At 36.8% G+C, this 15,779-nt stretch overlaps 1 protein-coding gene and 1 non-coding gene across 8 annotated transcripts in view; both read left to right on the top strand.

The window, feature by feature from the left end:
• LOC145673386 (structural maintenance of chromosomes protein 6-like) overlaps nt 1-15,779 on the top strand; it is a 172,166-nt gene that overhangs the window by 94,444 nt on the left and 61,943 nt on the right. For all 7 annotated transcript variants that reach the window (XM_081743042.1, XM_081743037.1, XM_081743041.1 and 4 more), the window contains 3 exons: nt 819-950; nt 6,579-6,795; nt 11,772-11,942. In XM_081743042.1, coding sequence (XP_081599168.1) covers nt 819-950; nt 6,579-6,795; nt 11,772-11,942 — 520 coding nt within the window. The remainder of the gene's footprint in view (nt 1-818; nt 951-6,578; nt 6,796-11,771; nt 11,943-15,779) is intronic.
• On the top strand, nt 15,521-15,592 carry TRNAR-CCG (transfer RNA arginine (anticodon CCG)). Its single transcript has one exon. It is a non-coding gene; the product is annotated as a tRNA-Arg (tRNA).

Raw genomic sequence — 15,779 nt, 5'->3', positions numbered from 1 at the left:
GTTTTCGCTTTTCGAATATTTTTATTTGTTTTGAAGATATTAGAGAAAAATCTGTAAAATTAGCGGTAGTTTAATTTCGCTGCAGTGAAGACCCTTAATGAAAAAGGTATTGCAGATGCGACATTATGATAATGAGTTGTGTTTTCAAATTACGTATTATATCTTCTATAGAAAATGTTTTGTGTATTGTTTTATTGAATTTCTTTACAAGTTAAGAATAGATAGAAAATTAAAAGTTTTTTTTTTCTTTCTTTTTTAAATTCATAAATAATGAAAATATTACCATAATTATTCTTAAGTTTATGATTTGTGAATAGGTTCTAAGGTGAATTACATCTAGACATGTTAGTTATAACCTAAATACGAGTGGAAGGTTCACACAGAATGGTCAAATAGCTAATCTTCAAAATGTAGGCTGAAATTTATTAGTATGGAAGAAATATAGTAAATGTGAACGTTGTAGCACAAGGTTTTCTAGATACTTTCAAAATCAACTCAAAAGAGTGCACAGGAACTTACGCCAAAAAATACAGAGCTGTTTCTCCTGCTTATTTTTAGCACATTAAGCACACATACATTCTTCTACATGCACTTATGGGCCACCTTAAATATAATATATACGGTATACATCTTCAGCGTAATATTTTCTAGTTAATTGATTACTACAGGTTATTCATACTGTAATGAATATAAGTTATAATATTTTTTCACATTTCAACATTTAATTGCTTTTAATGGAACATTTTGAATTTTTGTTCTATTAGTTCTATTAGTGAAACGTGGAATTTCAGATGTGCTAATGTCGTGTTCTTTTCCAGGGTTCCAAAAAATTGTAAACGGGCTATCACACTGAAAGGAGATACTTATTTTCCGGATCCTCATTATAGATCTTACGCTTGTGACAAACAGAGAGCCAGGTTTCTTCAAGTTAGTATGGAAGAAGCTATTCGGTAAGTAACAAATAAAGTCACATTTTTTCGTTTAATTTTTTTTCAAGTTAATTCTAACCGCATTTAACGTTTAATTAACATAACGAGAATACATTGAGTCGTATCAAAAACTTATAGTGTTAGGCAGTAAGACGCGTTGCACTTGCAACCAGAAGCATGGAACAAAGAATGGAGCCTGAAAGTTCATGAAACTCGCCGGTGCACCGTGTAGTACTATTTGTAAGTGGTTCATTGAATTAAGAAGCTTAAATTTTGGCCTGTAAGAAAGGAAATGTTCCTACACTGTTGCAGCAGTTGATACTCAGATTATAATGCTTATTGAAAATAATCCGCATCATATTACAGACATGGGACATAGTTTAGAGTAGTGGTTCTCAACCTTTTTTGACTGACGACACACTTGTTTGATATTTTTATTATAAATAATAATAATAATAATATCTATTATAATAGTGAAACCTATTAGTATTTATAATGACTGTAGCACTGAGCATTATTGCTACCGTTGGAGGTGTTGACTGGTACAGTCTGTCTCGATTTTAACTAATTATTATTAAATTCTTCATGATTTTTAAAATCTAAAATTTCGCGACACACCTTAGGGGACTGCGTGATACACCAGTGTGTCGCAACACATCGGTTGAGAACCACTGGTTTAGAGAGACAACATTAGGTAGACATGTTCGATTAAAGACAAAACCTTAAACAAGTCGTTTAGGATTAGCTAGTTAGGAAGATGACTTATATTAACAAGACCAGAGCAGATATATATTTTCAGAGCTAATAGAAATTGATGCAGCTTGGTTTTGGTACCACATCCATCATATTTACTGGATTTCATACATTATGACTTTTCCTTTTTGGTCCATGTAAAATTCTCTTAATAGAAAACCTTAATTACATGGAAGTCCGTGAAAATCACTTGGAGAAGCTATTATATAGATAACAATAGGATGTATATTTACAGTGCCTCAGTGGTAGAGGGCTCACCTGTGGTGCAAGGGATCCCTGGTTTAATCCCAAGCCTGTGAATTTATGGCAAACAACATCGTGTCTGTGAGTTTTCGGAAGATTCTCCCCCCCCCCCCCCCCAACACACGCACACATTCTCATTCAATCAGTTCTATAATCATTTAGTTGTATTAATCACCTGTCTTCTTCATCCTAAAAGACATAAACGTGGGGCGTAAAATTAAAAATTTGATTTGAATAAGTTGCGGAGTAAAATGTCACACATACGGTTGAATAAATCTTTGTGAACGTATACTAGAAATTTTAATATTATCTAGCATGTGACACGAACTTCTGTTGCAACCCAATACATTCCACTGTATTACTATTCTTTTTTTCAGACCGATGTGATTGAGGGTAACATATGTTTCAAATAGTTTGTTGCGTGCTATGGTTGAACTCAAGTTCATAACAACACTGAAATGGAAATTAATGGAAATTTTGTGCCCATTCCAATAAGTAGTCGCACAAAAATTTTAAACTGGATTTCTTTTATTTAAAAAAAAAAAAAAAATCAAAGGAACGAGACCAGTCCCGGATTTAATCTTGGTACCTTTTATCTACATCAAAGCTACGGTATTGAAGGAAAATAAATAAACAAAGGATTGGACTAGTCAAATTCGGCTTTAATTCAGAATCCTTTAACTCTAGCAGGGCCAGAATGTGAACCATTCCGTGTTGGACCTCAGGCGGGTTCCTTGAGCATTTTTTATTTTGTTTAACCACCCATGTTAGTTATCAATTGAAACTAAATTGTACAAAAGGTTCATGTGTATCATTCACCAGTGACTTACAAATAAACTCTGAAAGAACTGCCTTTGTTGTTCTCTGTCGTGTTATGGATTTATTCAATAATAATCAGTAGACGAATCCCAAGTGAGTAATAAAAATTAATACTTTTTAAAGTTTATTTATAAGACTACTTAGATCACAGGGTTCCTACTGGTTAGGGAAGCTCAGGGAAAAAAGATTGGAAGTCAGGGAAATTTTATAAAACATATTTTTCCTAACTTAATTGTACACCAATTTCGGCTTAGCCAAACATTATAGTAGAAGCTTAAAGCAGCGGGAGATATACAACTCAATTGATGACGTTAAAAGCGAAATAAACAATATTGCTTAAGTTACAGATCTTAATTAAAACAAAAAGTGGATATTTTAGTGTAGCCTTGTTACTTTATTAATGAATGTATAAGATGTTTCATAAATGTAGTGCATGTTTCAGTGTCAGATGTTCGTAGGTCATATAATAATTGTAGTATTGGATAAGTAACATATCTTTATTAAAACTGGATAAGGATATTTTAAAAAGGCCTTGTCATTATTAAGTGAATGTATAAGAAGTACCGTATCTTCAGAGTAATTGATTGTCAGACGTTTGTGGGTAGATATTAATGATCACAGTAATGGGACGTTGCTCAGATTTTTATGGGAGGTAAGTGGAATGTACGTATGAGCAATTGATTACTATTTGTCTCTATAGAATAAATGTTCTTATATATAAATATTCACCGTTATTTATTCCTTATTTATATGTCAACGTCACCCGACACCTGTCATGGAAGTGAGGGAATTCCCTGCCAAAGGTCAGGGCAAGTCAGGGAAGTAGATTTTTCCAGATCAGTAGGAACCCTGTATTAACAACAATAGAGGCTTTCTTTATTGACTTCGTTTTAGTATAATAAGCAATTATGTATTCAACTAGGGTAGTTTGGAGTTAATTACTTACGAGCAGTGAGCAGCTGTTGGTAAGACAGGCAGTTAATAATGCGAGTGACCAAATTCTTGTCATAGTTGGGTAGAGATGAAGCTCCGATTGACCGGACTGGCCTTGCCGTAGGCTATAGTAATCTGGTGACGATATGTTGTCTGTTCCGTATTTTCAGTGTATTTTTTAAGTTCACATGCGCAGTTAGAAAAAATTAGCAGTGGAATTCAAGAACAGTGTGCCAAGCTATAATATATGAAGACTTATTCGCTGAAGTTGCTTCAGAAAGGCGAGTTATTGATTCGTAAGTCAAAACATAGTATGGAATTTGGTAGATAGATAGATATGTAGATCAGGCAAACACTTGGTACTTGGTGTGAATTTCCAAACATCTCCTTTACTTTTTTAACTGTGAACCTACTGATCTGAAACAACTTACATTTACAATTGGACGAAGGAACGCGGGATGGAGGAGAGCACAATGAATCAATCACGGTGACTCACCTTCCTGGGATTCCTGGTCTGATCCCAGACGGTCTGAGTTTTATGTCGATCATTATGTTTGTGGGTCTTCTTGGGGTTCTGTTCTCTCCCATTTTCATTCTACCAATTCTTTTATAATTATTATGTTTTATTAATTACCCGTTTGCTGTGATCTAAATGGCATAACCGTGGGAAGAATAACTGAAAGATTTCGAAAATTTTGTTTTTGTAATAGCTGTGTGTGTGTGTGTGTGTGAAGTCAGGAGTGACTAACAAGTGTATTCATAAAACTTTTCCAGTTATTGACGTCTGTAGTAGCAATATTTATATTTTGTTAGATGCTTTCCCCGCAGTTGTAGTGGCTAGCACGCGTGCTTTTAATCCACTGCGTCCCGGGTTCCATCCTGGGATTAGCACCTTTTGGTAAATCTAAAGCAGGACACTATCGAACATATGCAAATCGTAGGTTTCTTACATCCAAATGTGTGCATGGAACAATTTATTAAGAATAAGAGAAATAAACACATATATTTATAAACGAAAATTGCAGTGAAAATTTTAGACCAAAAACACACGAAATAGAGAACTCGTGCCGTCAGCTTGTTAGCGGTTAGTTGAACCAAAGTTATAAACCTTCGAACCGACCAAATACAATAATAACATTCGCCGTAATTTTACTGCTGCCAAAAGGAAAACTTCAACAATAGAACTATATCTATACCTTTGATAGTCTTAAGTACACATCATGGGTCGAAATTTATAAATGCCACTAAGGATTGCTGTCGTATATTTTGTAAGTATTTTGAATAATTTGACGTCCCGCCTCATAATGCGTCGCTCTTAATCTTAAGGCGTAATTCGGGATGCTGATCTTTTCTTAAAATTCGAGATGTTCCATCTAATTCAGTACAGGTGGCACTTAAGGCATATACTGAATTTTCTTAAAATTTGAGATGTCCCACCTAATTCAGGACAAATGGGACTTAAGGTGTAATTGAGATGCAGAATTTTCTTAAAATTCGAGATGTCCCACCTAATTCAGAACAAGTGGCACTTAGGCGTAATTCGTGATGCTGAATTTTTCTTAAAATTCGAGATGTACCACCTAATTCAGGACAGGTGGCACTTAAGGCGTGATTCGGGATGCTAAATTTTTTTTAAAAAAATGGAGATGTCTTTCCTAATTCAGAACAGGTGGCACTTAAGGCGTGATTCGAGATGCTGAATTTTTCTTAAAATTCGAGATGTTCCATCTAATTCAGTACAGGTGGCACTTAAGGCATATACTGAGTTTTCTTAAAATTCGAGATGCAGAATTTTCTTAAAATTCGAGATGTCCCATCTAATTCGGTACAGGAAACTAAGCACAACACACTGAGCAAGGCTATAGGGTAAAAATATTTTAAAATACGAGCATGTAACAATTTTACATAGTAACTGTGTCGTCATCAGACTTTCACTCCTTCTGGCTACTTGAAAGTTGGTCACCTGTTACATACCTTCTGGAGATTAACTTTTAATTAGGCTCAGTCCCTTTATTAAAAGGTAATACTTATGTCTTTCGAATTCTACCTGTTCAGCTGCACACATGTCTAATTAAAAATACGTTTTCTTGCTGATAATTAAAGGACAAGAATGTATTCACCAAGAAGGTATATTTTTAATTGGACAAATTTACAGCTGAACAGGTGAAAGTGGAAAAATACAAGTGTCACTTTTTAATGAAGGTACAGAGCCTAAGTAAAAATTGATCTCCAGAAGGTATGTGAGAGGGGACCAATTCCCAAGTAGCCAGAAAGAGTGGAAGTCTGATGAAGACATAGTTAGTGTATTGAAACTACTACTTGTTCATGTTTTTACATTTTGGAAATGAAATGAAATCTTTGAGTTTTACGTCGCACGATTATGGCGGCTAGGCTAAAGGAGATGGTAATGATGAGAAATGAATGGAATGGTGGAATGAAGAAAGTGGGAGGAAACGAGAGAACCCCGAGAAAACCCATGCATACGGTGTTTGTCCACCACAAAGTTCACTTAGCACGAGCTGGGATAGAACCAGGGACCAGACGTGAACGCTCTACCACTGACCCACCGCAGCGCATTACCAATTTTTTATCACATCCTTGCCCAGTGTGTGTTGTGTTTAGTTTGTCAGTTAATTTTAGTATACAAAATATATGTTTCAAATTAGTAAAAAAACAGCTTACCAATTGCTGTTTAACTCGAAATTTAAATAGTACTACATTAAACCCAGGCGAGGCATAAGTGTATGTTCACAGCTATAATATATCTTATAAACTAAACCAATTACGACGAATAAAGAATACTAGAAACATTAAATTTTAAAACATTGTATAGAAACTAAAGAAAAATGTTGGTCCTTCTAAGATATATACTAATTTATGACAAATATTCTTAAATTCCAGTTCCTTGCAAGATCAGTTAACTGAGACACACACTCGTCGAAAGCTCGTAACTCAGCAATTGCAAATGCTTCTGAAAGATCTGGATAAGAACAAACATGAACTAGATAATGCGGAGAAACAATACAACATGCTTCGAGTGAAACTTGGTGGAATCGAACTAGAACTTCAGAAGTTGAATGAAACTGATGATCCTGAACCGTCCAGTATATATTGTTTAGTAAGTACACTATATGGATATGTAATAATAAGGATCATAACTATAAGTATTCTTCTATCACTTACAGCAGATTGAGAGTTTTCTATTTAATACAGTCTTCTACGTATCTTTTTATTTTGGCAACCTTCCACTTCAGTACCATAAATCAATTTATATATATATAGTGTGTCCCAGACAACATGCTACACAGCTTGTGGGTAGATTCGTTGCACCAGACTTATTAAGTTTTCCTAATATCATTTGCGCGAGTGCGGCGGCGTTTTCAAGATACAGGGTTGCACAAATACAATTCAAAACTGGGGCACAATACTGATAATATATTGCAGCAAGGTTCTGTGTATACAATTAGTGCTCAGAATACATGAAACGTCAGTGACATGGAGGTAACAGTGTTGCAAATCGTGAATAATGTTATATTGTAATAAACGTCACTCTGTCAGGTTACTGCATGTTTAGTGTCCTTTGGTACTGCTGAATACAATATGGGAAGACAATAATTCTGTGTTGCTAACTATCAGAATCAAGACGACATCACGTCTTTGCACTTTATCATCAGGTTCCAAACATGTCGTGTAACGTACCCTTTTGGTAGCATTACATTGTGGTATGTTGCATCATGTATAGTCAATCTGTGCCCATATCTGTTAGTTTGTTATTGCGTGAGCGTACGTTAATGTGTTTATTTTCAAATTAATTAACTAACTAATTTTTCTTTTGGGACGTGATGGTATCCTTAATTTTGATCTGCACGCCCTGTTTTGTTTTCATAAAAGTTAATTGCGTGTGCATTGAAATGTGCAATTTATTCCTTCGTGAGTAAATGGTGTGAGTACCTGGATAAGAAGCGCCCGTATTCTTAATCTGAAGGGATACTACTTTGATACCGACACCATGTTTAATATTCGTACTATTGCACTGCTATAACGTTTTAACACTGATATAACTTTCTTACGAACGTAAAAGTAGCATAGGGAGTTAGAAGGTAATCACGTACATCATCATAGAAATGGTCTGTATTATATTATACGTACCCAATACGTACTTTGATTATTTACTACTAAGTTATGAATATTTGAGAGTGGTAAATTAAATTATTGAATACTTACGGGGTACACTTCTACCTTGAAAACTATTTATGTTGTAACACGAATACTTTGGAATCTGGGACGGTTGTTTTTCGATTTTCTTCTATTACCGGAAGTGACGATTTTTGTTTTATATAAAGTTCTAAATCTGGAAATTTATAATGTATAAAGTGCTCTATTCGCCACTATAAATAGTTAGGAGATTTTAACAGTCGTACTCATCGGTTCCAGCATTATATGTTGGGCTTCAGAAAGCAACACTAAAAGACAACATATGAGGAATAAGTCGTTTGAACATCAAGGATGTATTCAAGGGTGCAAACACTGTTAAGAAAATGTACTCGATCGGGAGCTCATGAAATCTTATAATGAAAATAGTCAGTATGTACGTCTTTAATGTGTGTAGAAATTGAGGCATACAAATATGAAGAACATGATTTATACGTTGTGTGGAAATTGAGAGTACGAACACAGAACGCGAAGCGAAGCGGCGAGAGAAAATTAGAAGCAAATGCCGAGAGCAAATGTATACCCTTTATATATAACCATACGTTTTATCACTTTCGTTAGGAGCATTCTCTCAAATAATGCTCTATGGTGTTTTTTCTGCTTTTAATTATATCAGTGTTCTAGTTTCGTTTCTCTTCTTTCTTCCTCATACCCACATTTCGGAAGCTACTAGTTGTTTATCTTCACTTTTACGTAGTGTTCGTGTTTTTGCTCTATAAACATGACTCCGCGGAAAACATTTGATCTATTTGAGGAAATCACAGCGACAGTATTCAAGTTTCTTCAGCGGTTAGTGGTAGTGCTGATCAAAAAATTATAGAGAGGATCTTTGAGCTTTTAAAAGAACTAAGAAAATGCCTATCGGTATGTAAACAGTCCTTAATAAGAATTTCAGGTAAGTAGTAGGTTGAAAGAAGCACGTGTAATCTTGTAAGTTTAAAATCATAACAGTAACTGTGCCGGTGTTTATCAATGGTAAACGCATTTATACAAAATTAGTTCTACATTACTGCTCGTGGATGTTGTAGGATGCATATTGAATAACTAAAATACAAAGAAATATTTCCTTGCTTCCAGTGAATTAGAGTATCATTCATACTGTTTCTCATATTAGGTGCATTGTGCTGCCACCTACTGCCAGGTACTCTTTATCAGCGACCTCAGTAGTCATTAGACATCGTGAGAAAGCAGAATGGGGCGCTCCGCGGAACTCACGGACTTCGAACGTGGTCAAGTGATTGGGTGTCACTTGTGTCAGAAATCTGTACGCAAGATTTGCGCACTCTAAACATCCCTAGGTCCACTGTGTCTGATGTGATAGTGAAGTGGAAATGTGAAGGGACACGTACAGCACAAAAGCGTACAGGCCGACCTCGTCTATTGACTGACAGAGACTGCCGACAGTTGAAGAGGGTCTTAAAATGTAATAGGCAGACATCTATCGAGATCATCATCATACAGGAATTCCAAACTGTATGAAGATCCACTCCAAGTATTATGACAGGCGTGAGGTGAGAAAACTTGGATTTCATGGTTGAGCGGCTGCTCATAAGCCACACATCACGCAGGTAAATGCCAAACGACGTCTCGCTTGCTGTAAGGAGCGTAAACATTGGACGATTGAACAGTGGAAAAACGTTGTGTGGAGTGACGAATCATGGTACACAATGTGGCGATCCGATTGCAGGGTGTGGGTATGGTGAATGCCCGGTGAACGCCATCTGTCAGCATGTGTAGTGCCAACAGTAATCGGAGGTGGTGGTGTTATGATGTGGTCGTGTTTTTCTTGAAGGGGCTTGCACCCCTTGTTTTGCGTGTCACTTTCACAGCGCAGGCGTACATTGATGTTGTAAGCACATTCTTGCTTTCCACTGTTGAAGAGCAATTCGGGGATGGCGATTGCATCTTTCAACACAGCCATGAAATCCAAGTTCTTTCACCTCAAGCCTAACTGTCATAGTACTTGGAGTGGATCCTGATGCAGTTTGGAATTCCTGTGTGATGGTCTGGATAGATGTCTGCCTTTACACTTTACGACCCTCTTCAACTGTCGGCGGTCTCTGTCAGTCAACAGACGAGGTCGGCCTGTACGCTCTTGTGCTGTACGTGTCCTTCACGTTTCCACTTCACTATCACATCAGACACAGTGGACCTAGGGATGTTTAGGAGTGTGCAAATCTCGCTTACAGACTTCTGACACAAGTGACACCCAATTACCTGACCACGTTCGAAGTCCATGAGTTCCACTGAGCGCCCCATTCTGCTTTCTAATGACGATGTCTAATGACTACTGAGGTCGCTGATAATGAGTGCTTGGCAGTAGGTGCCAGCACAATGCACCTAATATGAAAAACATATGTTTTTGGGGGTGTATGTCCTATGGAACCCGGAGGTTCAATGCCGCGTTCACAAAAGCTCTCGACTGATTTCTATCCTTAGCTTACTGGGTCTACTTTGTATTCCCATTTCTGCGAGATCCATCTTAATATTGTCCTCCCATCTGCGCCTAGGGCTTCCTAATGGCCGTTTTCCGATTGGGTCCTGTAGTCAAGACTTTGAAAGCGTTTCTAATTTCTTCCATCCTAGCTACATGGCCTGACTACCTAAGCCTCCTAGACTTGTTGACTCGAACAATATTTGGTAAACCGTATAAATTATGTAGTTCCTCATTATGAAGTTTCCGCCATTCCCCATTTCCGTTTCTCTTGGGTCCAAATATTCGCCTCAGGATCTTGGGATTTGGCAACAGGCATATAATTTGAAGTACTCACCAACTACCTCTATAAAAATTGATGTGGAAGTACTCCAGGATTCTGAAACATGGATATTTGGATAGGGCACATATTAGTTCCTAAGTGAGGTCTTGATCCGACTACGGTAGGTCTCATAATTTTGGGGCTATGGACCTTTAAAGTTCATTTTTTTATGTTTTCAGCACCCTGTAACACCGAAAGGAAGCATTAGTACATCCAGGTTGGTCTATACTTTTTGTCTTATCTTGGTGTCATATACATATATATATAAAATATATATATGTGTGTGTGTGTGTTGTTTGTTTGTTATTTGCGAATTTTTCGATTTTGCATTCGATAGAGCATCAAAAACTACCTCGGAAAGTGATGGAATTTTTCGCTTCACTCTTACCGTTCCCGAGATATTGACCAAAAAATAGTTCCGATTTCGGGAGGTTTAAGAAGCCATATCCCGGGAACTGTAAGTCATAAAGAGATAATACTGCTTGCAATATCTAGGATATTGAACATTTTGGTACCAAATAGCAACCGGTGGCCACTGTCCAACTGGCCACGTTCCCCAGATATTGGCCAAAAAAGTTCGGAGTTTTGGGGGGATTTAAGGAGCCATATCTCGGGAACCGTAAGTCATAGAGAGATGATATTTTGCGAATTTTTCAATTTTAAACATGTGTCTTCGTAAAACAACATACCGAAGAACATTTTAACAGAACCCGTAAACAAAACATATGGAAAAAGTTTAGTACTCAAGGAAATTATAAATGGATAGATATATTACAAGAATTGTTTAACGAGTATAATAATAAAGTACATAGAACAATTGGTATGAAGCCTGTAGAAGTAAATAAGAAGAATTAATTCTTTTTAAGTTCGTTCTGGCAATGCTCTTGGAGCATTCTCAACTGGTTTCATTTTATGTTTTTAAGCGAGTTTCTATATGGCTTTAATTAATTTTCCTGTCTATTGAAGATGTATTGATGCATATAAGTATATAAAATTAAAGTAAAGTTAAAAAGTATCTTTTCAGAATTTCCAAGTCTACTTTAATTTTATGAACTAAATTTCCTAATTGAATTCTGCATTGATCTTCATTTCGTTCTTAATTGATTTATGCTGTTATTATTATTAGGAAGAAGAGCTCAAGCATCATGACAAGGAACTGCAAGACATGACGATGTCTGAGAATGAGCTGGAATCGGAGTGCAGTGAGTCGAAGCGTCAGCTGGATGAGGCGATGAAAGCTGTCAGGGAATCACAAGCTAAGATAGCAAGTGTTGAAGACAGTCAGCAGCCATTTGAGGTTAAAATTTATTTATTTATTTATTTATCAATCGCCCGATACAGCTCAGAGGTCATTTTACTCTGGATAACAATAACAATAACAATGGGAAGGATTTGGGAAGGTATCGGCCAGGGTCTGTTTAGTAGGTACCATCCGGCATTTGCCTGATATGACTGAGGAAATCCGCAGTCAGGATGGTCGGCAGCGAGAATCGAGCCCACGACCTCCCGAGTGCGAAGCCGACGCTCTACCACTTGAGCTACTTCGCTCGGTTATAAAATTGGTTTAAGAATAGATACACCAAATACAAATATTGGTATCTGAACAAAACACACAACAATGTACATCATAATATTTTTCAATTTGAGGGTGTTTCGCGAAATTATTTACTGTTGCTGGTTACTGTTTTGTTTTAGAGAATTATAATAAATTCTGAAGGTACTTAGCTTCCTTACTTTCGCAGTTGGATCCATTAAAGAAGGAAAAAAATCTTGGAATTTCCGCTACTGTATAGGATGTCAGCATTATTGAAATATAAATTTATTTTTTTTTTTTTTAAGTGTAGGGATAGGTTGGGTGAGAATTAATTCTTTAACAATTAATTCTGCTAACAGAATTAATTTTATGCAGAGAATTAATTCTGCTAACAACTCCGTACATCAATGCAACATCAATTGTGAACGCCAAGAGGCGTCCAGTGCGGGTTTTCCTAATGTAGTGTCTGTAGTTATTGTGCCTCTTATGTAGTTGGTGATAGTAAAGGTATTGATTACGTTAATCCAATTTCGTATCAGGATCCGTGAATTTACAGACAATAGGCAATTACAGTTTAAGCTGAATCTCTTAAATTTTGTATTTTGCGAAAATCAAAAGAAAGATGCTATCATTTATCGAAGAAGAAGAAGAAGAAGAAGTAGCAGTAGTAGTAGTAGTAGTAGTAGTTGTAGTAGTAATAGTAGTAGTAGTAGTAGTAATTATTATTATTATTATTATTATTATTATTATTATTATTATTATTATTATTATTATTATTATTATTATTATTATTATCTCCATCCCCTCCTTGCATCTATGTATATTTAGAGTTAACAGTGGTTCAATAGTAGAACCCTTACTTCTGATAGAAGTCTCTGGTTCGATCGGAGCCATATGAGCGTGTGGTGAATTATATCTTAAGTGAAATGAAATGAAACCTTTCAGTTTAACGTCCCGTTAGGCTAAGGGAGACGGATGATTAAAGCAAATGAATGATGATGGAAGAAATGGTGGAATGAGGATGTGGGAGGAAACGGAAGTATCCCGAAAAAATCCACAGACACAAAGTTGTCCACCACAAACTTACTTCGCAGGAGATGGAACCATGTTCCTCACGCACCAAATGTAAGCACTCTACCACTGAGCCACCGTGCCCTTCCCCCCTGAATGACATCGTGTCTGTGAAATTTTGTTCTTCATAACTAACTTGCAATTAGCCAGTTCTTACAACACAGTGGTTATACATGCAAGAAATTACATTCATATGGGAATTTAAGGTATAAAAATTCATCTAAATTAAAAATAAAAAAAATAAAAATGAAACTACTTCTGAAAATAAAAATGGAAATAGAAATTTTCATTCCTGGTTGGTTTTTACTTTCAGAAATCAATCTGGAATTGCGTACGGTTTTCAATTACGGTATTAGATAAAGAGGGCAAAATTTGTGTTTTTCTTTTTTTTCTAAAGCTTTTTTCGTATTTTTTTAAATGTTACTGTTGTATTAAAAAATGTATTACATGCAAATATAAGCGGAGTTGTAGTCCTAAATATTGCTTTACCCGAAAGTCATTATATTCTGTATTCTGAGGGAAGGGAAAGTTTGGAAGACTGGGACTAAGTATAAGGGCTATTCTATTAAACACACTAGGTACTGGACAGTATAATAATACATTCAATCATGTTAACAGAATACTGATAACAGTTCGAGAGAATCTGCACTTAAGTATACCAACTGTTCAGGCAGCTGTTCCACTGCTGACAACTTCCTTTTATATTGTTAGCAAAGAAGGATGCTGATAGATGGATGAATTTTTCTTTCACAGCATCACAAAACGTTTGATCGGAGGTGAAACCCTTACTTTACAGAACCTTCTTCAGGGGACTCAAGACGTAATAGTAGCACGGGAAGAAGTTTGGGCTGTAAGGCAAGTGAGCCAGAGTCCAGCGAAAACGGCTCAGAATATTCATTCGTGTGTGGGCAGATTGAGAGCATACTTTGTCACGTACCATAAGCACATCTCATTGACAATTTTTTTCTTCCGTTTGTTTTTGATGTCTCCGGAGTTTGTGTAATGTATCACCAATAACATTGAGCGTCGATCACGGCATCGATCGTTTCTACAGCGGATATACGTTTATCATCATAAAGCACTATCAACATGACCTAGTCAGCCGAATTATCTCTGTTCGATAGTTTCCTGTGCAAGACGAGTCCAATGCTGAGTTTGACATTCGTTGACTGCTGACTTGCGGTCATAGTATGACTCAGTGGGTCAGTGCACTCAGCATACATTGACTCAGACTAGTCAGTGGATGAGATTTTGCAAAAGTGACTATTTTAATAGCATCGCCTAGCATAGGTCTGAGAGAATTTGTTTACCGAAATGTGCTCAAATGAAGCCAGTGGCAAAGTTACAGGGGTAACCAACCAAATGATCGGTGTGGCAACACAAAATTGAAACATTCAGCAGTCACAAAAATGCGACAGTAACTACATAAACAAAGAATTATGGACTATTCTCCCATGTATTGAATGGTTAGTACGAATACCTTCTCTGTATGTGGTTCCACGTTCGATTCTTATCAGACCATGCAATCTATATATATAAAAGAGAACGTACAAATCCTTTGTCCGCTCATCACGCTAATACGGCTGAACCAATTTCTTTTATTTTTGGGGGGTTATTAGGATTTGGACCCTAGATGGTTTTTATCATATCACTTTAATTTTTAATTACCAGTGTCTTGAGATAATTGACCATTCAAGTGTCCATAACGTACAAATCCTTTGTTAGTTCATCATAGGTATAAAAATAAACGTATTTATATGCAACCCGCATGACCGTGTCACTCGGCGGGTTAACATAAATGACAGGCGATATAATGTTAACATTTACTGCAATCTACTATGATAGATCACTTGAAAGCGAAAAAGTAAAAATTATCTAAGTAACAAAGTTTATTGCGTTCCGGGGTGACCGCAGCGAAGCGGGGTGAACGCTGCTAGTTAAGAAATATTCTTGAATTGAAATTCGAGAAGTGGAACGCACTGATCAAGGATCACCCATCAAACCAGGTTAAGGAAAACAGTGGTATTTATTTACTTAGTAAGTAGTACAAATAGTGCAGGGAAACGGGACATTTTGAACGCTAGAGCTGGCAACATTATAATGTCTGCAGTTGTTCGGAATCGATGCGTGGTTGTGAACGCTTTGCCATTTAGTAATCGTGCAGTATTGGAGTGGTGAGGAACGTGCTAACACTGTGAGAGCGTTTTACAAGCAGGGTGATAGTGAGATTGCTGCGCAAAGAGTATTTCAACAGCATTACCAGCTAAGGAGGCGCGGTGGCTCAGTGGTAGAGCGTTCACCTCCGGTGCTTGGGGTCCCTGGTTCGATCCCAGGTCGCGCCGTGTGAACTTTGTGGTGAACAAACACCGTGTTCGTGGGTTTTCTCGGGGTTCTCCCGTTTCCTCCAACTTTCTTCATTCCACCATTTCATTCATTTTTCATTATCACTGTCTCCTTTAGGCTCACCGGCATAAGCGTGGGACGTAAAACTTTTTTTTTTTTTTAGCATTACCTGCTAGGATGTCATGA

Source organism: Thermobia domestica, chromosome 16 (genome assembly GCF_964235325.1).
Source record: "Thermobia domestica chromosome 16, izTheDome1.hap1.1, whole genome shotgun sequence".
Taxonomy (NCBI): Eukaryota; Metazoa; Arthropoda; class Insecta; order Zygentoma; family Lepismatidae; genus Thermobia; species Thermobia domestica.
This window is presented reverse-complemented; position numbering and strand designations above follow the sequence as displayed.